The 16,803-nt window shown below is 35.1% G+C and overlaps 1 protein-coding gene and 1 pseudogene across 3 annotated transcripts; both read left to right on the top strand.

Annotated features, from left to right (window-relative positions):
• The first annotated feature begins 7,559 nt into the window (after positions 1–7,559).
• On the top strand, positions 7,560–9,838 carry LOC148586697 (G-type lectin S-receptor-like serine/threonine-protein kinase SD1-1; annotated as a pseudogene).
• Positions 9,839–10,552: 714 nt separating this feature from the next.
• Positions 10,553–16,531, top strand: LOC132175328 (Transducin/WD40 repeat-like superfamily protein). Of its 3 annotated transcripts, XM_088514938.1 has the most exons (5): positions 10,553–10,847; positions 10,985–11,149; positions 11,830–12,314; positions 15,895–16,028; positions 16,236–16,531. In XM_088514938.1, exons 1-5 carry the CDS (start codon positions 10,553–10,555, stop codon positions 16,264–16,266), a joined length of 1,110 nt encoding a protein of 369 aa, XP_088371064.1. In that variant the 3' UTR covers positions 16,267–16,531. The 3 variants fall into 3 exon arrangements, with proteins under 3 accessions (XP_088371064.1, XP_059443213.2, XP_059443212.2); XM_059587230.2 differs by having other exon boundaries at positions 11,866–12,314; positions 15,895–16,531; XM_059587229.2 differs by having other exon boundaries at positions 15,895–16,531.
• The last annotated feature ends 272 nt before the right edge of the window (positions 16,532–16,803 follow it).

Below are 16,803 nucleotides of genomic sequence, written 5' to 3'. Positions count from 1 at the left end.
ATAACAATTGGACTATGTTTACAAGTCACAACTTAAGCCAATGAGAATCTCGAATGGTATCATGAACAAAAATGTAGCACGATCCCTACTTTCATGACAAAATCCTTTCTTTGCTTTCTTCTTGAAGTGGACTCTTACTAACTTGACAATGACTTAAAAAACAAAACCTACACATTGCAACTAAGGCCAATAATTTGTGTTTGCGTGTCAGATTTGGGTCATATCGAGACATTTTTTGGTGTAAAACTATACAGGTTAACTCTACCTATTTAATTAAACGGATAGACATGTAAACCTAACGCACTAATTTCGTGTTAGGTTTATGTCGGGTTTGTGGGTCGTATCAAAAAATTTCAGTCCTAAATATATGTGTTGAGTTGGGGTTATATCGATGTATGAATATAATATTATATAGGTTCACTCAAACCTAACCCATTTAATTAACTTCATGTTGGGTTTAGGTTAGGTTTGCAAGTCGTATAAAAAATTATTAGCTATATATAGCTACAACACAATAGTTCACTATTTTAATAAGAGATAGGTGGCGGTTTAGTGACCTCAAGAAAATTTTCAAGTGGTTTGGCATGTAGTAGGGTAAGAATTTGAATTCCGTAATGAAAAACATCAATTCTATTAATATTAGCCGTCTTGGGTTTCATTGATGCCCTAATGCATGGGAATGAGTTAGGTTATGGTTATGGCTCAGTTAAACTTAAGGTAGTACTAATGATTTTCACTATTTATGCTCATTCTGTACAGCTCCCAACGGGCAAATACTACTTTGGTGATGCTCATATATAATAGCTACAGTTAGCTTCTTCCGCCTACATTTTTTAATATTAAAAAAAGAATAGTTCAAATTGTGCTGATATCTTGATTATATACATAGTTATATATGATTTCTTTATGTTAATATTAGATCACCGTTTATCTTAAAAATTTAAGCTTTATGGAGTTAATTTGTTGTAAACCAAAATCGCCTAGCTAATTACTGCTACATCCTTCCAAGGGCTAATTAATTAGCAACGAAAACAAGCCTACTTTACTTAATTTCCAAATTCCAACCCAACCCTCCCCACCCCCAACGATGGTGGCAGTGAAGATATTAATAAAACCAAAAGGGTTTGTACTGCTGCAGCAAATTCATGGAATTAATATATTTTGTTGGTTTGGCAAGCAACATATGTATGTATTTCCCTGACCCCAAAGTCGTTTAAGCAGAATAAAGTAAATCTCCAATATTACACATTAGTATCAAGAAAGTAATATTAAAGCTTATATAATTAAACAACTTTTTCCTTAATTTGCTGATATTTTAACATGTTTGGACAAATTTTCTACAATCATGATATAGTGGAAAAATGATGTCATACTGCTATAAGCTTGAGGTGTGCGTGCTGACAAATTGAAAGATGTTTTGCTCTATTAGATTTAGACACAAAGTAGTGAACTCCTCCCCACTCTAGAGAGAGAGAGAGAGAGAGAAGGGGGGACAATCCACACGAGTGAAAGAAGAATAAGAGAGACTATGTGCGCAGTACAAACTGAAAAATATGAGTCATTGTTTGAAACAGAAGACAAATACATGGCACATGATCGAGCAGGATCAGGAGATAGAAAGACGCGTACCTTTATTTCCATGTGTTTTTGTCAATCCAACAACATCATCCATCTTTTGCATGTTTCTTCTTTCTTTCCTTTCTTCTTTTTTTTAAAAAATATTTATTTATTTTCTGCTTACTTTTTGGTTCAAGAGTCAAACCCAAAAGATGTATTGAAACACACAGCACCGTGTATACGCCATCCACTCATAATGGGTAGGTTTACTTCTCAAACCCATTCACTTGCGCCTCTCTCTCTCTCTCTCTCTCTCTCTCTCTAGATTAACTAATTGTGGTTAATTTATTATAAATAAAATAAATAGCAGTGTCAGAAAACACTAGCTTAATCTAATGACTTCGATGTGACTCTCTCTCTCTCTCTTAAGGAGATTAATTGGTTGGGATTAAATCCAAAATGATATGTCAGAAATGCACTATCCCTAGTCGTAATTAGTTTGATGCGATAGATTCTTGTAGTGATCATCCAATTGGCCACGTATACATATTTACAAGTCAATCTAATTGAAAATTTAATAGAAGTCAACTGATATAATTTTGAGCTTGACTTTTCAACATGCTGTGAGCAAATTGGACGGTTTAGATCAATTGGTTTTGACTTCTATATAACCTATTGGGTTTTATATATGGAAGGAAAAAAAGTCTTCTTCTCAAAAGTATGTTCTTTTCTTTTGGGTGGCTTCAATTCTTTGGCTGTGAGATTTTTATCTCACATTAATTATAATGTTGATGTGATTAATATTATCTTGTCTCAACCAATCCTTGATTTTTTTTTTTCCCAACGTTGATTGATCCAAAGGTTGATTAGAACCGTTATGTCAACATTATGAGATAAAAATGTAATTTCTAGCATTACTCATTATATATACGACCTCAGTTGGGTCTGAATGCATGGCCATCGAACAAACGACTCTTGAAATTTTCAATACTCTTAAACTACCTAGAACTTCTTAATTATGTGATAAATTCGTATATAATCTCAGTGTTTTCATACAATATATTGGAGTTATATATAGTCCATCGTTGCAGGTACATGCATGAAATACTTGACTATCTTCAATATGATGTAGTGCTTCTATATCATATGCTAATAAAGCAAATTCTTATCATAAATCCAAGATTTTTTCTTGTACCTCATGATTCCAAATTTAAATAGCCTAAAAAATCGTAGTTGCCCCTGATCTAATATTTAGACCTTGATCAATATTTCATATGTATGAAGTATTGTTTCTATTAAATTATTAATTATCCTAAACGCTTAATTGTTGATTAAAAATGATAAATTTAATCATTTAGTTGGGATTGTGATTGATCATTATTAAATTTAGATCAAATTGTGATTTTAAAAGCCACCTCATTTTTAGAGTGATATACTTAAGATGACTTCGAAAATTACTCATTCTTTAAGCCCAACAATTAGAATATTTAACTAAAATAGTGGGTAAATTATAGAATTAAGGTTTAAACTTTGAACTCAGAACCTTTGCTTGCTTTAATAATATGTTAAATTACTAATTCTCCAAAAAAAAAAAAAAAAAAAAAAAAAACTGATGCTTTTCAAAGACAGTCATTTTCTCTACATATATCTCAAATAGAACAGGATAAGAAATTAAGAAACAATTAGCCAATTATTGATTACGTGATTAGCAAAAGCACTTGGCAGGAATGGACAAATCCTTGAAGATGACGATTAAGCCTTGGCACGTTTGCCCTATTAATTACTTGCATATGCAAACAAATTTTGCTTAGAGAAGAAATCAATAACATAACTATATATCACAGTGATGATAAACTATATACTATTATTTCTCAACTTTTTTGGGTATTAAAAGTTGGATATTTTCTCCATCTTTTTAATTTAATTCGCCGCTTAATCATTAAAAAAGAAAAGAAAAAAGAAATACTTTTGTACCGTGGTTCCGCCCCACTAACTACATACCCTTCCTTTAACCGCCAACTAAGACTTCCACTTTCTTCATCTGGGCTGCACAAATACGTAAAATATAGTCTCAAGATAATCGGATAGCTTTTTAAAATTTGGCCCCCCAAAAGGACAAGGGCTAATGGAAAGAATTTTAAAAAATTAAAAATAATTGATACCAATGATACATTGAAAACCCGTTTGTAATAAGAGCATGTTTGGATGTGTGTTTGGGAAGGGCAAAAAATGCGTTTGACGCTAAAAAAGTCATTTTGAAAAAAAAAAAAATACATGTTTAGTAAAGGGTCCAAAAAGTTAAAAAATTGCCAAAACACACTTTTGACAAAAGCTTCATACTTAAAAGCTCTATTCGTTTGGTAAACAATTTCGTTTCGGTTTCGGTTCGATATTATAGCAAGAATTGATTGATGTGAAAAAAAGTAAGAATGTTTTTTTTGAAAAAGTAAGAATGTTTGGTATGGAAAAATGAAAAAAAAAAAATGTTTTGTAGTGATTTTTTGATTTGAATAGTAATAAAAAATGATTGATGCGATGTAAAAAATAAGAGAATGTTGAAAAAATGAAAAAGTTGGATAAATAGTGTTGTGCCAAAATCATGACAAACTTGTTTCTCAAACGCAATCCCAAACATGCTAAAAGAGGTTGCCCAAAAGCTTATATACACATGAACATGATTGTATTTAAGCTATGTGGGACACTAATTATGATTGTAACATACCATGCACCTTGCTCTAGAGCTGCATCCAATGTGTGCGCTAACTCAATGTTAGTCATTTTTCTTTCAGCAGCTCTACTCATCTATCAGTATTTAACGACTTAGGGTCCGTTTGGAATTGCGGTTTCAATAAGTAGGATTTTAAAAATTACGTTTTTGAAATCGCTACTTCTTAAAAACGCAATAAAACATGTTAAAAAATACTTTTTTATCAAATATTTGTTATGTGAAATCATGATATTGGTTTAAATTCGAGCTTTTTTAAATAAGTACCCCATAGTCTGCTTATAGAAATAGTTTTTTATTTTTTCTTATTTTAGATTAAGTGTTTTTTAAATCGCAATGCCAAACACCTTACGTTTTGCGATATCTTTTTAAAAACGCAGATTGTTTTTACGAAATTACTATCCCAAGTACACTCTTAATACTTCATACTCGACGTGGTGGTTAGCTCTGATACCAAATGATACAAACTTTAGGTAAAACTTATCTTTGAAAACTGACATGTTAGGGAAAGGTGGCCAAAAGCTTATGTACATATGATTAAGATTGTACTTAATTAAACTATGTGGAACACTTAGAATCATAACAACGGATTGCACAAAAATAGAGACGTATTCATTATAGTTTCTTATTCTAGTAAGATCAACAAGTGGTTTAGTGACAACTCATTAAATATTGAACTTGGGCTTAATTAGTATATATTTTGAATTGTCATCATGATGAGTTGTTGAAAAAACAAAAAAACAAAAAAACAAAAAGTTTAAACGTGCGGTATATATATCAAGTACTTCTCTCCTTGATAATCTTTACCTACTTCCTCTATGGCTCATTACCCCAATTTGCACCTTCTTTGATATTTTGTTTAAGTGGGATTATTAAGTCCTTAATTAATTTAAATTTGTAGATCGAGCTAGACATGGACGGCTTGTGTGCCTCAAATGACCATCTCTCTTGTCATTGACTTTTTTATTCTTTTTTTTTTTTCTCATTTGAAATTTCAACCATAAAGAAAGAACTCTTGCTTCAAAAGGATGATGATAAGTAAGTAAACAATTTGACTAGTGGGCATGTGTCTTGTCACCAAAATGAGTCTTCCCCCCCACACCCTTGCTGGTGGGTTGACATGGATCTTGACCCTCTTCCATGAAACATTCCCCCTCTCATCAATGGGGGCCCCTATCATTGTTCTTAATCCTACAATATTTGAAGACTTTTGTTGAAAGATAGATATTTTTATTTCTTTGTCTGCTTATGCTTTCTTGAAAATCCAAAACCATGTCTATTATTTTTCTTTGTCCTCTGGCGGTACCCTAATGCTCTACAAAAGTTCCTTTTTTTATTCTGGAGGAATAGCCAGGGTTAACCTAACTTTTAACACAAAAAAGAAAGAAAGAAAGAAAGAAAATAAAGTATTATTATAAATCACCCCCACAAAGTATATTATCATGAGTTTGAGTCCTCCAATGTTTTAATCTTGTTTATTATTAAATATTATCATTTTCTTGCACATTTTCATTAGTACTTCTGTATATGTGTGTGAACAAGATTATAAAATATCAGCACTACTCAACAACCCAATCATGAAGCATCGTGGCTGTTGAAACTTTTCTAAAGCACAAGCATGTAGAATCGACCTTAGAGGAATTTTTTGGCCTCCTTGTGTAACAGGTGCACAGCATGACCTAATATTTGCGTCATAATTAAAAACGATGTAGTAGTATTTTATTGTGATTTTTGAATAAAATTTGAGCTACAATTGGGAAAGCATTTTGAGTTATTTTAAAGGCTTCATGATGGTGATATGAAGAAGAGGGCATCGGATGGACCTACTCCTTTCATTCCCTTTCTTCACTTGTCATGATTAAAACGAAGGCGAGCTCTTTCTATTCACACCAGTCTTTTTTTACAAGTACTCCATACAATAATATGAGTAAAGAATTGAACAAATAAATAAAATATAGGCCCCAATTAAGAGATTTTTTGAAAAAAGAAAAAATCAAGGCAGCCAAATGAGGCTGCTTCTGGTTCATTCATTCAATGTGCGATATCAACAAGCTAATCTGTAGTACTTTCAAAGAAATCAAACATACATAAGAATAAAATAATACTTGTGTCACTAAATTGAATGGTGATGTTTGATTAATTAATCTTTCCCAATAAATTATATGGGAGATCTTTGTGATCCAATGTGACAAATGAATTTTAACCAAACAAATGAAATGGGGTTCACTAAAGCGTCCACACTGGGCACCTTCTTTGCCGGACATTGTAGTGGTGATCGCTCATGGTGGTTTCAATCCAGTCATTATCGATCAATATTATCCGATCCTTACTATGGCTACCAAGTTCTCTTACCGTCACAAAAGTAAACGTTTCTCCAGGTAGCCCATCTACTAAACTGCTTCAAGAATCGTTGTTTCTCACGGCCCCTTTCTTGAACTGTACTAGAAAATTATTGGGTTAGAGTCGTTAGATCATTTGTTTGGCCTATTTCCATACTCTTTTTAGGTTTGATATCTGTTCCAGGATCTTGTTGGAGTGCCCCCACCCACTCTTTTTATATCTCTCTTATTTTATTAATGCAATCTTACCATTAGGCTAATTTGGTCCAGACATTGTGATTTAGTGGATGGTGTAGCACAGAGAAGTGAACTAGACTGGCTTTTCTCCAACATAAAATTGAATTGGGAAAGTTTTCAATGGATCTACCCAAGAATTTGTTGTGTTTGGACCAATATGGGATTTGGATAAAACGATGACCCACAATGGGTTTTACACCGAAACCCAAGATTGAAATAGATATTGGGCCTAATATCTATTCATTGTAGAAATACATGGATACATTGGCCATGGCTAGCTGCTAAGGTGGCCCATTTAGTGTTGAGAGCAGTCATGAAGTGTACAAGTCTCACTGACTAACTCAATGACTTCTAAATATGGTTTTGTAAGGTGGCCAAGTAAAATGACTTTAAAAATAGCAAGGCCCGTGAAAGACGTCACCTCACCCCCAAATTTTTTTTTTTTTTTTTTAAAGTAAAAAATCAGCTAGTTTTTTCAGCTTTGGGCCCCAGACTGACTTGATGGGCTTTCAAGTTACATCATAGGGCCCGTTTGCAAATAAGGTGCTTAAACTAGTGTTACCCTGACCAGTTAATTATCATAAACTTAATCAAACAGTGTATGTGCATGCATGGAAGGATTCTAACCCAGGTCTCCAACAGGTTGGGATTCAGAAGATTGGTCAGATGGGTGTGTTCGAAGGACTCCTTTGGAATATTCAATGACGACGGAGATGGATTCCGAATTGGGTACGATTTCACCTCTGTTTTGCTCTTTGGATTTTGCTGATTTTTTGTTTTGTTCTTTTATTTTAGTTAATTTTCAATTTACATATCAATAAGATCTGTATTGATCTTTCAGATCATCTTGAGAAAAAGAGGCATTCTAGTAAAAAAAAATTAGTAGCAATTATAGCCGGCTCAGCATTTCTGGTCGTGGGAATGACAATGATTGCACTAATCGATCTTATACATATGGAACAAGAAACTCATAAACCAATTAAGATAGATTTGTAAGAAATGGACTCTGATAATAATTGATTCATGATGGTAGATTTATAGTTGAGAAATTTAAATAAGTAGGTCCTACAGATTGTGGGGTAAGTAGTTCGCTTCTATTAAAAGAACTATCTTTTATATATATATATATTTTTTTCATGCCCATGCATATCTTGTTATTTCAGGAATGAGAAAAAGAAGTCAGAGGAAGGATAATGATAATGAAGGTGATAAGTGTTGAATTAATAGTTATCTCAAAAGCTTAAGCTAATAGGAAGAAGTAAATTTAATCACTTAACCATTACTTTAATACTCTCCTTCACGTGTGGACTCAAAACTCCATTTTAATAGGTGAAGCTTAATACGTAAAATATGTAATTAAATGGGAGGTGAATTGACGAAGTCAATGCTTGATCTCACAGAACCTTTGGCACTGATACCATGTTAAATTACCAGTTATCCCAAAAGCTTAAACTAATAGGAAGAAGTAAATTTAATCACTTAACCATTATTTTAACAACAAGGCCAGAAAAATATGTAGTTAACGATATTTGATCTGTCTAAAATAGCTACAGCCACAAAATAAATTTTAGAAAACAAGAAGTTGGGAGAAGGTGGTTTTGGACCTGTGTATAAGGTAAATAACAATATAACTAGTTGAGCTATATTTTTATATTCCAAAATACCGATTCTTTGAATTTCAGGGTACATTGTCCAAAATGAGAGATATAGCCGTGAAGATGCTTTCAAAAGATTTTGGACAAGGACTATATGAGTTCAAAAATGAAATTATTTCAATTTCCAAACTTCAATACCGTAATCTTGTGAAGATTCTTAGTTGCTGCATTCAAGAAAATGAAAACATGTTAATCTATAAATCCATGCCCAACAAAGCCTTGGACTCCTTTATTTTTGGTTTGAACCTTGATCCAAAACATTCATGTTCAGTCTTATCCTCTTTCATTACTAAAATTGTTTGTTGATAATTCAGCTATGTATATACTAACATGAATGTGAATTTGGACAGATCAAACAAAGAGTAAATTACTAGATTGGCATAAGCATATCAACATTATTCATGGTGTTTCTAGATGGCTTTTTTATCTTCATGAAGACTCTAGACCAACTGAAAATTATCCATAGAGATCTCAAAGCTAGTAATATTCTAGATGACAATATGAACGCAAAAAATTTTAGACTTTGGCTTAGCTAGATCATTTGAGGGAGATCAAATTGATTCTAAGACCAATAGAATTATTGGAAGATTGTAAGTAATGATAAACTTCTTTTACATGTGAAGATAAAGGTTTTTTTTTTTTTTTTTTTTTTTAACTTCTTTTTCTTTGTAATGATATTTCACAATGATTATATGTCTTCCGAGTATGCGGTGCATGGACAGTACTTAGTAAAATCTGATGTATTTAGTTTTGAAGTTTTAGTATTAGAGACAATTACCGGAAAGAAGAACATATGATTTTGTCTCCCAGACCACCACCTTAATCTTCTTGTTCATGTAAGCATAAAGAATGAAAAATGCCACTAATTTATTTTTATGAAGGAACCTCTCATTAACAATGCAGTTCCTGACAGTACAGAGGGTAACATAATACCTCAATTATTTTGATGCTTTTTTTAGTAGTCATGAGCCAATTTGAAGGCATGCAATCTTACCCACAAAAAAATTGGTTTCCATTTATTTCAGGCATGAAAACTATGGATTGAAGACTGGCCAATGGAATTGATCGATGAATTGGAAGGTGACTTGTGCACTCTATCTAATGTATTATGTCACATTCATGTAGGTCTATTATGTGTGCAACAAAAACCAAAAGATAGACCAAACATGTTGTTTGTGGTTCAAATATTGAGCAGTGAGAGTTTATTGTCTAAGCCACGACAGCCAGATTTCTTTACAGGTTCACTTGAAGAAGATTCATCATACAGCAAGCATGAAACTTGTTCAACAAATGTAATCACCATTACATTGTTGGAAGCACGGTAAATATCATCAAATTGAGAGGAAAAAAAAAATGCATGTAATAATGGTTTCAGCTTATTTATCTGAACAGAAAAAGGTATAGAATCATTAATTCCTTCATTTAGATCTAATTTGTCACCAGAAATGCACTTAAAAGATTGCAACTGAAAGTTTGGATCAAGCATATGCCAAACACATGCTCTCTAGAAGCCTCTTGGCCTTCTTTTACAGATTGATGTTGTGTCTTCTACATATCTTACTAGGTTTCAGTTAAAAACTCAATATGCACTTTACTGATTCAAATGCTCTGTTCTCTTTATATGGTGTTCATGCCTTGGAAGAAATTAGACAATTTTATAAAAAGTTTAAGGAGAAAAGAGAATATATTGAAACCCTAAGAGATCGCCTCAGGATCATGTCTCATAAGTCTATTCTCCATTCCTTAGAGCCAAACCTAGTAGCCAACACAAGCTTAATGTTGATAATGAAAGTGATTTTTACCTACAAAAAAAATATAAAAAAAAAAATAATGAAAGTGATTTTTTTTTTTGGGTCTTAAAAAAAAAAAAACAAATAAAAGTTTGAGTGGCCAAAATTGATGGGTTTGGCCCGTTTGGGTTACGGCCACTTTACTGGGCTGGACCTAAGTAATTAATTACTCAAAAGGAGTTTCAGCAAAATGACCGAACTAACCCTCTCTGGTTTGCATATACCCAACACGCACTTGAGAGCGGAGACATGGATCTTCTCCACAAAGCCTACTCCACTGCATCAGACGACGAGGATGAGCTCGTCCGACCTTCTTCCAAGCGACCCAAACCCGATAAACCGATTCCCTTTTCCAAACCCGAACACCACCCGTACTTCCCTTCTAGACTCTATCCTATGCCTCACCCGAACCAGTCCCCGGACCTCCACAGAGAAGCCCCGGTTGCTGGCAGATACATATCCAAGAGAGAGCGCGCACTCCTCAATTCGGCCACCGGGACTTCCGAACCGGACCCGAATCCGCCTCCCACCACGTCATCGCCCGGTACCCTCTCTCTCTCACATAGTTTATCGCATTCAACATTCAGGGGTAAATAGAATCGCTTGCGTTTGAATTTCTCATTGATTGATACAAATATGTCACCTTGGCGAGGCTAAAGGTTGTTTTGTTATCGTTCTCAGTTTTGGGAAATCTTTCATTTTCCAATCTACCACATGATATAGCATCATCATTGAGGCATAAAGCAGAGGGTCATGCACAGCTAGGCCGAATATCTGAGAGGCTGACAGTACCTTTGCATGGTCATACAAAGGCTGTCAATGCTATACATTGGTCCCCAAATCATGGTATGTTCTTTTAATACTTTCCCTATTTTTGTTTTGGTTGTGGAATAATTTTCAAAGCATTAATTTTTCGCATTTTCTAGATCACAGACTTAGTGTTTCAGTGAGTAGGACTCTTGACTGAATACAACCAATAAGGCTCGGTAATTTTGCTTAGGAACCAGAAAAGACACTTTGGAAGATAAAAACAAATTGACTAGAAACAAAATCACCAAACATTGCTAGTTTTGGAAATGCCACTATGCCACCAGTCACCAGTCAGCCCAGACAGTATGCAGCCAAAATTTCCATTACATTCCTCTAGAAAAATCCAACTTGCACACCGTTTGACGTCCTGGAATCTAGACATAGAGCTTTCCAATGTTATCTGGCTTTCAGGGTAATTCTCTCCGAGTAAGTACAGTTGTCATTTTGAGAATTCCCCGAACTGTGGGGTGATGACCTTCTAAGACCTCATTGTTTTGGATACCAAAATTCATATATCAAATGACCCAAGTGTTGTGGCTACTTTTGGGACACTATAGCATCACTATACTTTGGAGTTACCATGAGTTGCAGGTGTAATCTGAAATTTCCATTTATTTGAGTTGCAAGGTGACTACACTTTAATAACAATATAGTAATGTATTTGCTATGTATATGTTACTTGGGCCACTGTTCTGTTCAATAAAGTTAGTCTACAGCCCATCTTCTTGCTTCTGCTGGGATGGATCATACAGTCTGCATATGGAATGTATGGAGCAGAGATGAGAAGAAAGCACGTGTGTTAAGCTTCCACAATGCAGCAGTGAAAGATGTGAAGTGGTTGCCGCAAGGGTCGTCTGTGCTTTCTTGCGGATATGATTGCTCATCAAGGTTAGTTGATATCGAAAAGGGAATAGAGACTCAGGTTTTTAGGGAGAATCAGGTTGTTGGAGTTGTAAAGTTCCACCCAGACAACTCCAACCTCTTCCTTTCTGGGGGAGCAAAGGGCTGTCTTAGGTTATGGGATATTAGAACCGGTAAGGTGGTCCATGAATATATCCGAAGTCTAGGTCCGATCCTTGATGTTGAATTTACCATCAATGGGAAGCAGTTTATCTCTTCAAGTGATGTATCTGGAAGCAATATCAGCGAAAATTCTATTATTGTTTGGGATGTATCGCGACAGGTTCCACTGTCTAATCAGGTAAGAGACTCTCTCAACATTTTTTTTTTCCTATCTGTCACTGCGAGTCTCTGTCTCATCTTGTTGGAAACATTGAATTGCCACACCATTGCTTAATGAGCATTGTGGATGACAACCCTTCTGTTCTAAAAGCCGTGTTCAATTAATTCTTCTTCTATAAACCATATAACTTAATTTTTTGAGGTGAAGTCTATTGAAGATGAGAAATGCTATACACACTCTCATTCAAACACTCTCTAACATGGCTGTAAAAATCACCATTAGATTTTGGATGGATCACTATTGAATTTTGGATCCAATAGTGATTTTCATTGTCATGTCAGGAAGTGTGCAATTGGGAGCGTGTGACTGGAAGTGAGTTTAGCATTTCTCATTGAAGATATATAGTTGCATGTAATCGCAAGTTAATGTTGTCAATGTATTCAACTTAAGATTTTCCTCAGAACATGTGTTTAAACTTTAAAGCCTTTTCCTAGCATATCCAGTACTTGTGAATAATCCAGTACTTGTGAATAATCCTGTATGAATATGTAAAGCTACTGCCCCTTTGGGACAATTTTCTTTCATTTGAACTTCCTATAGTTTCATTATATTTCTTCCCAAGCATTCTTGTCAAAGATTTGGTTGGACTTGGACCTGCCATTTAGTGTGTTGATTAAGTCAAAGTTGAAGTACTTGTGAAGTAAAGGTTATATAAGAAGTATTTGAATTTCACACATGTTACTTATAAAAAAAAAAAAATTGAATGTCACACATGCATATAATTGAGGCCCCACTCTAGAAAGTGTGAATATGGATACACAACAAATATAACTATACATGTATGTTCACATACATCTTATGTGATTTCTGTGCTTTCCATTGTGGTTCCTCTTGCGTTTTCTTTGCTGTCTTTTGCTTAGTTGCTCAAGCACACCATCGTTCACTGCAACTAATAAACTTGCTCATGATGTCAGGTATAAGCTTTCTGATGAAACTATTCTCACTCTCTCCATTAAGATCATTTACATATATATTTTCCTTCTTTAGAACACAAGAAGATTGGTGGAATTACTTTGGTGGGGAGTGATGGGTTCTTTTTTTTTTTTTTTTTTTTTTTTTTTTTCCTTCTAGTCAAATGAAAACACAAAACGGTGAAGGAACCACACAAACAAACTTGAACAAAAACAAGAAAAGTAAAATAAAATAAAATAAAATGGTGAAGCCATTTAAGGGGGATTAATGACGCTAATGGGGACTGGGATGACTGGGCAGTGAAGAAATGGGAATGTTTCGGCTGATGCTATTGGACGCGGCCCATCTGGCTAGGTTATGCATAGTCCAATTCGCACTGCGGTGAACTTTGCGGATCAACCTAATCGGAATGTTATTCAGGAGAACAAGCTTTAGTGATGAAAGGATCAAGTATCCACTCGAGAGATATGTCCTGGTTGAAGAAAAGCAAACACCATCACGAGCAAATCTCCTTCTAATATGACATTGTTGAGGCCTTTCTCCACAATCTCTTTAATTGTGACTAAGATAGCTCTAGCCTCTATGGTCCCCTGGGGGAACTTTTCTGTCCACACAAAAATAAGATTTCCCTAGGAATCTCCAATCTCGGCAACCAGCCACTCCCATTGAAAAGGTCTCACGAACCGCCACATCAAAATTGATCTTTAGGAAATGTTCCGATGTAGGCAACCATTTCTTGGTTACAAGTCTTTTCCCAGGAATTAACTTCCAAGCCATCAGATGTTCACTGTGAAGCTTCTTAGCTTGATGCACCAGCTGGTTCACATAGGGAGGGGGCGCTTTGTGGATAACATTGTTTCTCTTAAGCCAAATAAGGTCCAGAGCAATAGTTGCAAATAAGAGAAACGAGTGAGAATCCCTAGAATTTATATTGAGCTAATGACAAGGGAAGAGAATAATTCTTATCCATTCCACCATGTCAGCTGATGTGAAGTGGCTTGAATGGATCGGTCAAGGAGATTCGCTCCAGAGCACTTTGGCAAAGTGGCAGTCAAGAAATGAGTGTTCCGTAGTTTCTATCTCCAAGTGGTAGAGGGAGCATAATAGATCATCTTTGTGAAGCTGAACAATTTCTCTTAATTTGGATTTAACGGGGAAGGTTTTCCAGGTGATCTTCCAAATGAGCAACTTGAGTCTATCGTGAATCTTTGACTTCCATAATTTGTCCCAGATCTTAGAATCAATAGGGACGTTCGAATGGAGACTATCTTTGCCTTCCAACCTGTAATCTTCCTCTGAATTTTATCTTTGATCTCTTCAAAAAAAATTCCTTTGACCGATGCAGGTAAATAGGAACCCCTAGATACTTGGTGTTGCTAGGCGAGCATTTCAGATTAGTGAAAGAGACTATGGACTGGGTCCCTTTACCTCTTAAGTTCTTGCTGAAGAAAGCACATGATTTTCTCTTATTTGGTTTCTGACCAGGCTAGTTCCCATAATATCCAGCTCATTTTGAATACCTCTTGCATCTCTCTAGGTTATCCTGGTGAAGATAATTAAATCGCCTGCAAACAGAAGATTAGAAACCGAAGGGCCATTCCTTCTGAGCTTTATCCTTCTATTATTTCCCTGTTGCTCCCCCCTTATATTTAAACGAGAAAGCACTTTGGAACCTATGATAAACAGAAAAGGGGAGATTGGTGAGTGGGGAAGACACCCCATGGGGAGAGCTACTTCACAGGAGAGGAAGAGCGTGGCGAAACTCTGTTCTTTCCTGATTGACTAACTTCTAAAATGTGGGGTGTCATGCTTATACTGACTTTAAAAGATTGCTGCCTTTCTTTGCTCAGCTCAAAGCATAATTTTTCTAATGTGGCAATTAGTGAGTCCTGGACTGAAATGAAAGATTTTGGTAGTATGCTGCTCCATGGTGGTTTCCATCTTCAATATTGAATTATTGTGATTTCTATATTTGATAATGGTTTGGATAAATGGAAGCTTATTAGCAAAAGAAATTTTAAATAGAATTGACACCCACCCATGTTGGAAAGGACACTGCTCCTAGATTCCTCTAAAGAGGTGTCTAACATGCTCTAGACATGTCCATAGTTTTGGAACATATTTCTCAGTTTTGGACACTGAGCATTCATTGGGTCTTAAATGAAGACATTCAATTCAGATTTTCCCTCCACTTCAGAAATTTGTAACTTTAGCAAGGCAGAATGAACTGGCCCACCAGGCATAGGCAGCAAAATGAGGTTTTCCTAGTGATAGTGTAATTGATACAGTTCCATGTACAAGTAAGGCAATAGTTCAAAGTTTGGGGTGCTAATATAGCACCTAAAATTGTTGTTCTAGCAGAATGCGTTGTGGATAGTATAGTTAAAAAGCCTGATATCTGCACTTGATTAAGCTGGGGGAACTGGTGCTGACACTCGAATCTATTGGTTTGCAATGCAAAAAGAAATTGTTTCTCTTAGTATTTCTCTTATGACATGCATGTATTTGTCCTTCAACTACTAAATTTGGTGGGTGTGTAAGATCAAATATGAATGTTCAATTCTGTTCTATTGTTCTTATCAATTAATGAGATAGTTAACAAAAGCTCATCTTTCCTCTGCATCAGGTTTATGTGGAAGCCTATACCTGTCCGTGTGTCAGATGCCACCCATTTGATCCTTTTTTCGTTGCGCAGTCAAATGGAAACTATATTGCAAACTTCTCTTCAAGCCCACCTTTCAAGCTAGACAAGTATAAAAGGTATGAGAAGCATGGTGTCTCTGGGTTTCCGATCAAATGTAATTTTAGCTTGAATGGGGAGAAGCTTGCTTCAGGATCCTCCGATGGCTCTATTTACTTTTACGATTACAGATCTTCCAAGCTTGTCAAGAAACTGAAGGCTTATGAGGAGCCATGCGTAGACGTGGCTTTTCATCCCATCGTGCCTAATGTAATTGCTTCTTGCAGTTGGAATGGAGATGTCTCGGTGTTTGAATGATTGGCCCATTTTACACTATTTTTGCTTCACTGGAAGTTGGGCCTGTAAAAGGGAAGAAAAAGAAGAAGAAAAGTAGAAGAAGTACACACAGCATTTTTCTTATATGAGTCTCTTCCTGGTTTTACTCCTTTGTAATATGCATCTTTTAGGTTTTTACATTCTCTACTTGTAGACAAGAGAGAAGAAATATATCTTTTGGGTTTTGACTTGAAAGAATCCATAAACCTTTTTTACTTAATAAATTATGTTGTGAGAGGTATTTTTCATATAATTTTTTTTTAGGGCCAAATCACCTGATAAGGTTTTTTTTTTTTTTTTTTTTTTTTTAATGAAGTTAGTTTGAGTTTGCACTTTACTTAGGGTCTTCAGTTTCCTTTTTAAAGCATGAAAAAATAAATAAAGAAAAAGCATGCAAGTGATGTAGTATGCCAATGCCATGGCACCTCCGATTAATTACTTGCCTGTATCTAAGTCTCAAAGGGCGAACTCTTATATATGCTCCTAATCTTGTAATTAGTTTAACGTTTTCAGAACATG

Source organism: Corylus avellana, chromosome 3 (assembly GCF_965113065.1).
Source record: "Corylus avellana chromosome 3, dhCorAvel1.hap1.2, whole genome shotgun sequence".
NCBI lineage: Eukaryota > Viridiplantae > Streptophyta > Magnoliopsida > Fagales > Betulaceae > Corylus > Corylus avellana.
This window is presented reverse-complemented; position numbering and strand designations above follow the sequence as displayed.

Bases quoted from the DNA above. Each gene is read 5' to 3' on its own strand.
- LOC132175328 (XM_059587229.2), top strand. From the start codon at position 10,553: ATGGATCTTCTCCACAAAGCCTACTCCACTGCATCAGACGACGAGGAT. The intron at 11,150-11,829 runs GTATGTTCTTTT...GTTAGTCTACAG, and splicing joins ACATTGGTCCCCAAATCATG to CCCATCTTCTTGCTTCTGCT. The intron at 12,315-15,894 runs GTAAGAGACTCT...CCTCTGCATCAG, and splicing joins AGGTTCCACTGTCTAATCAG to GTTTATGTGGAAGCCTATAC.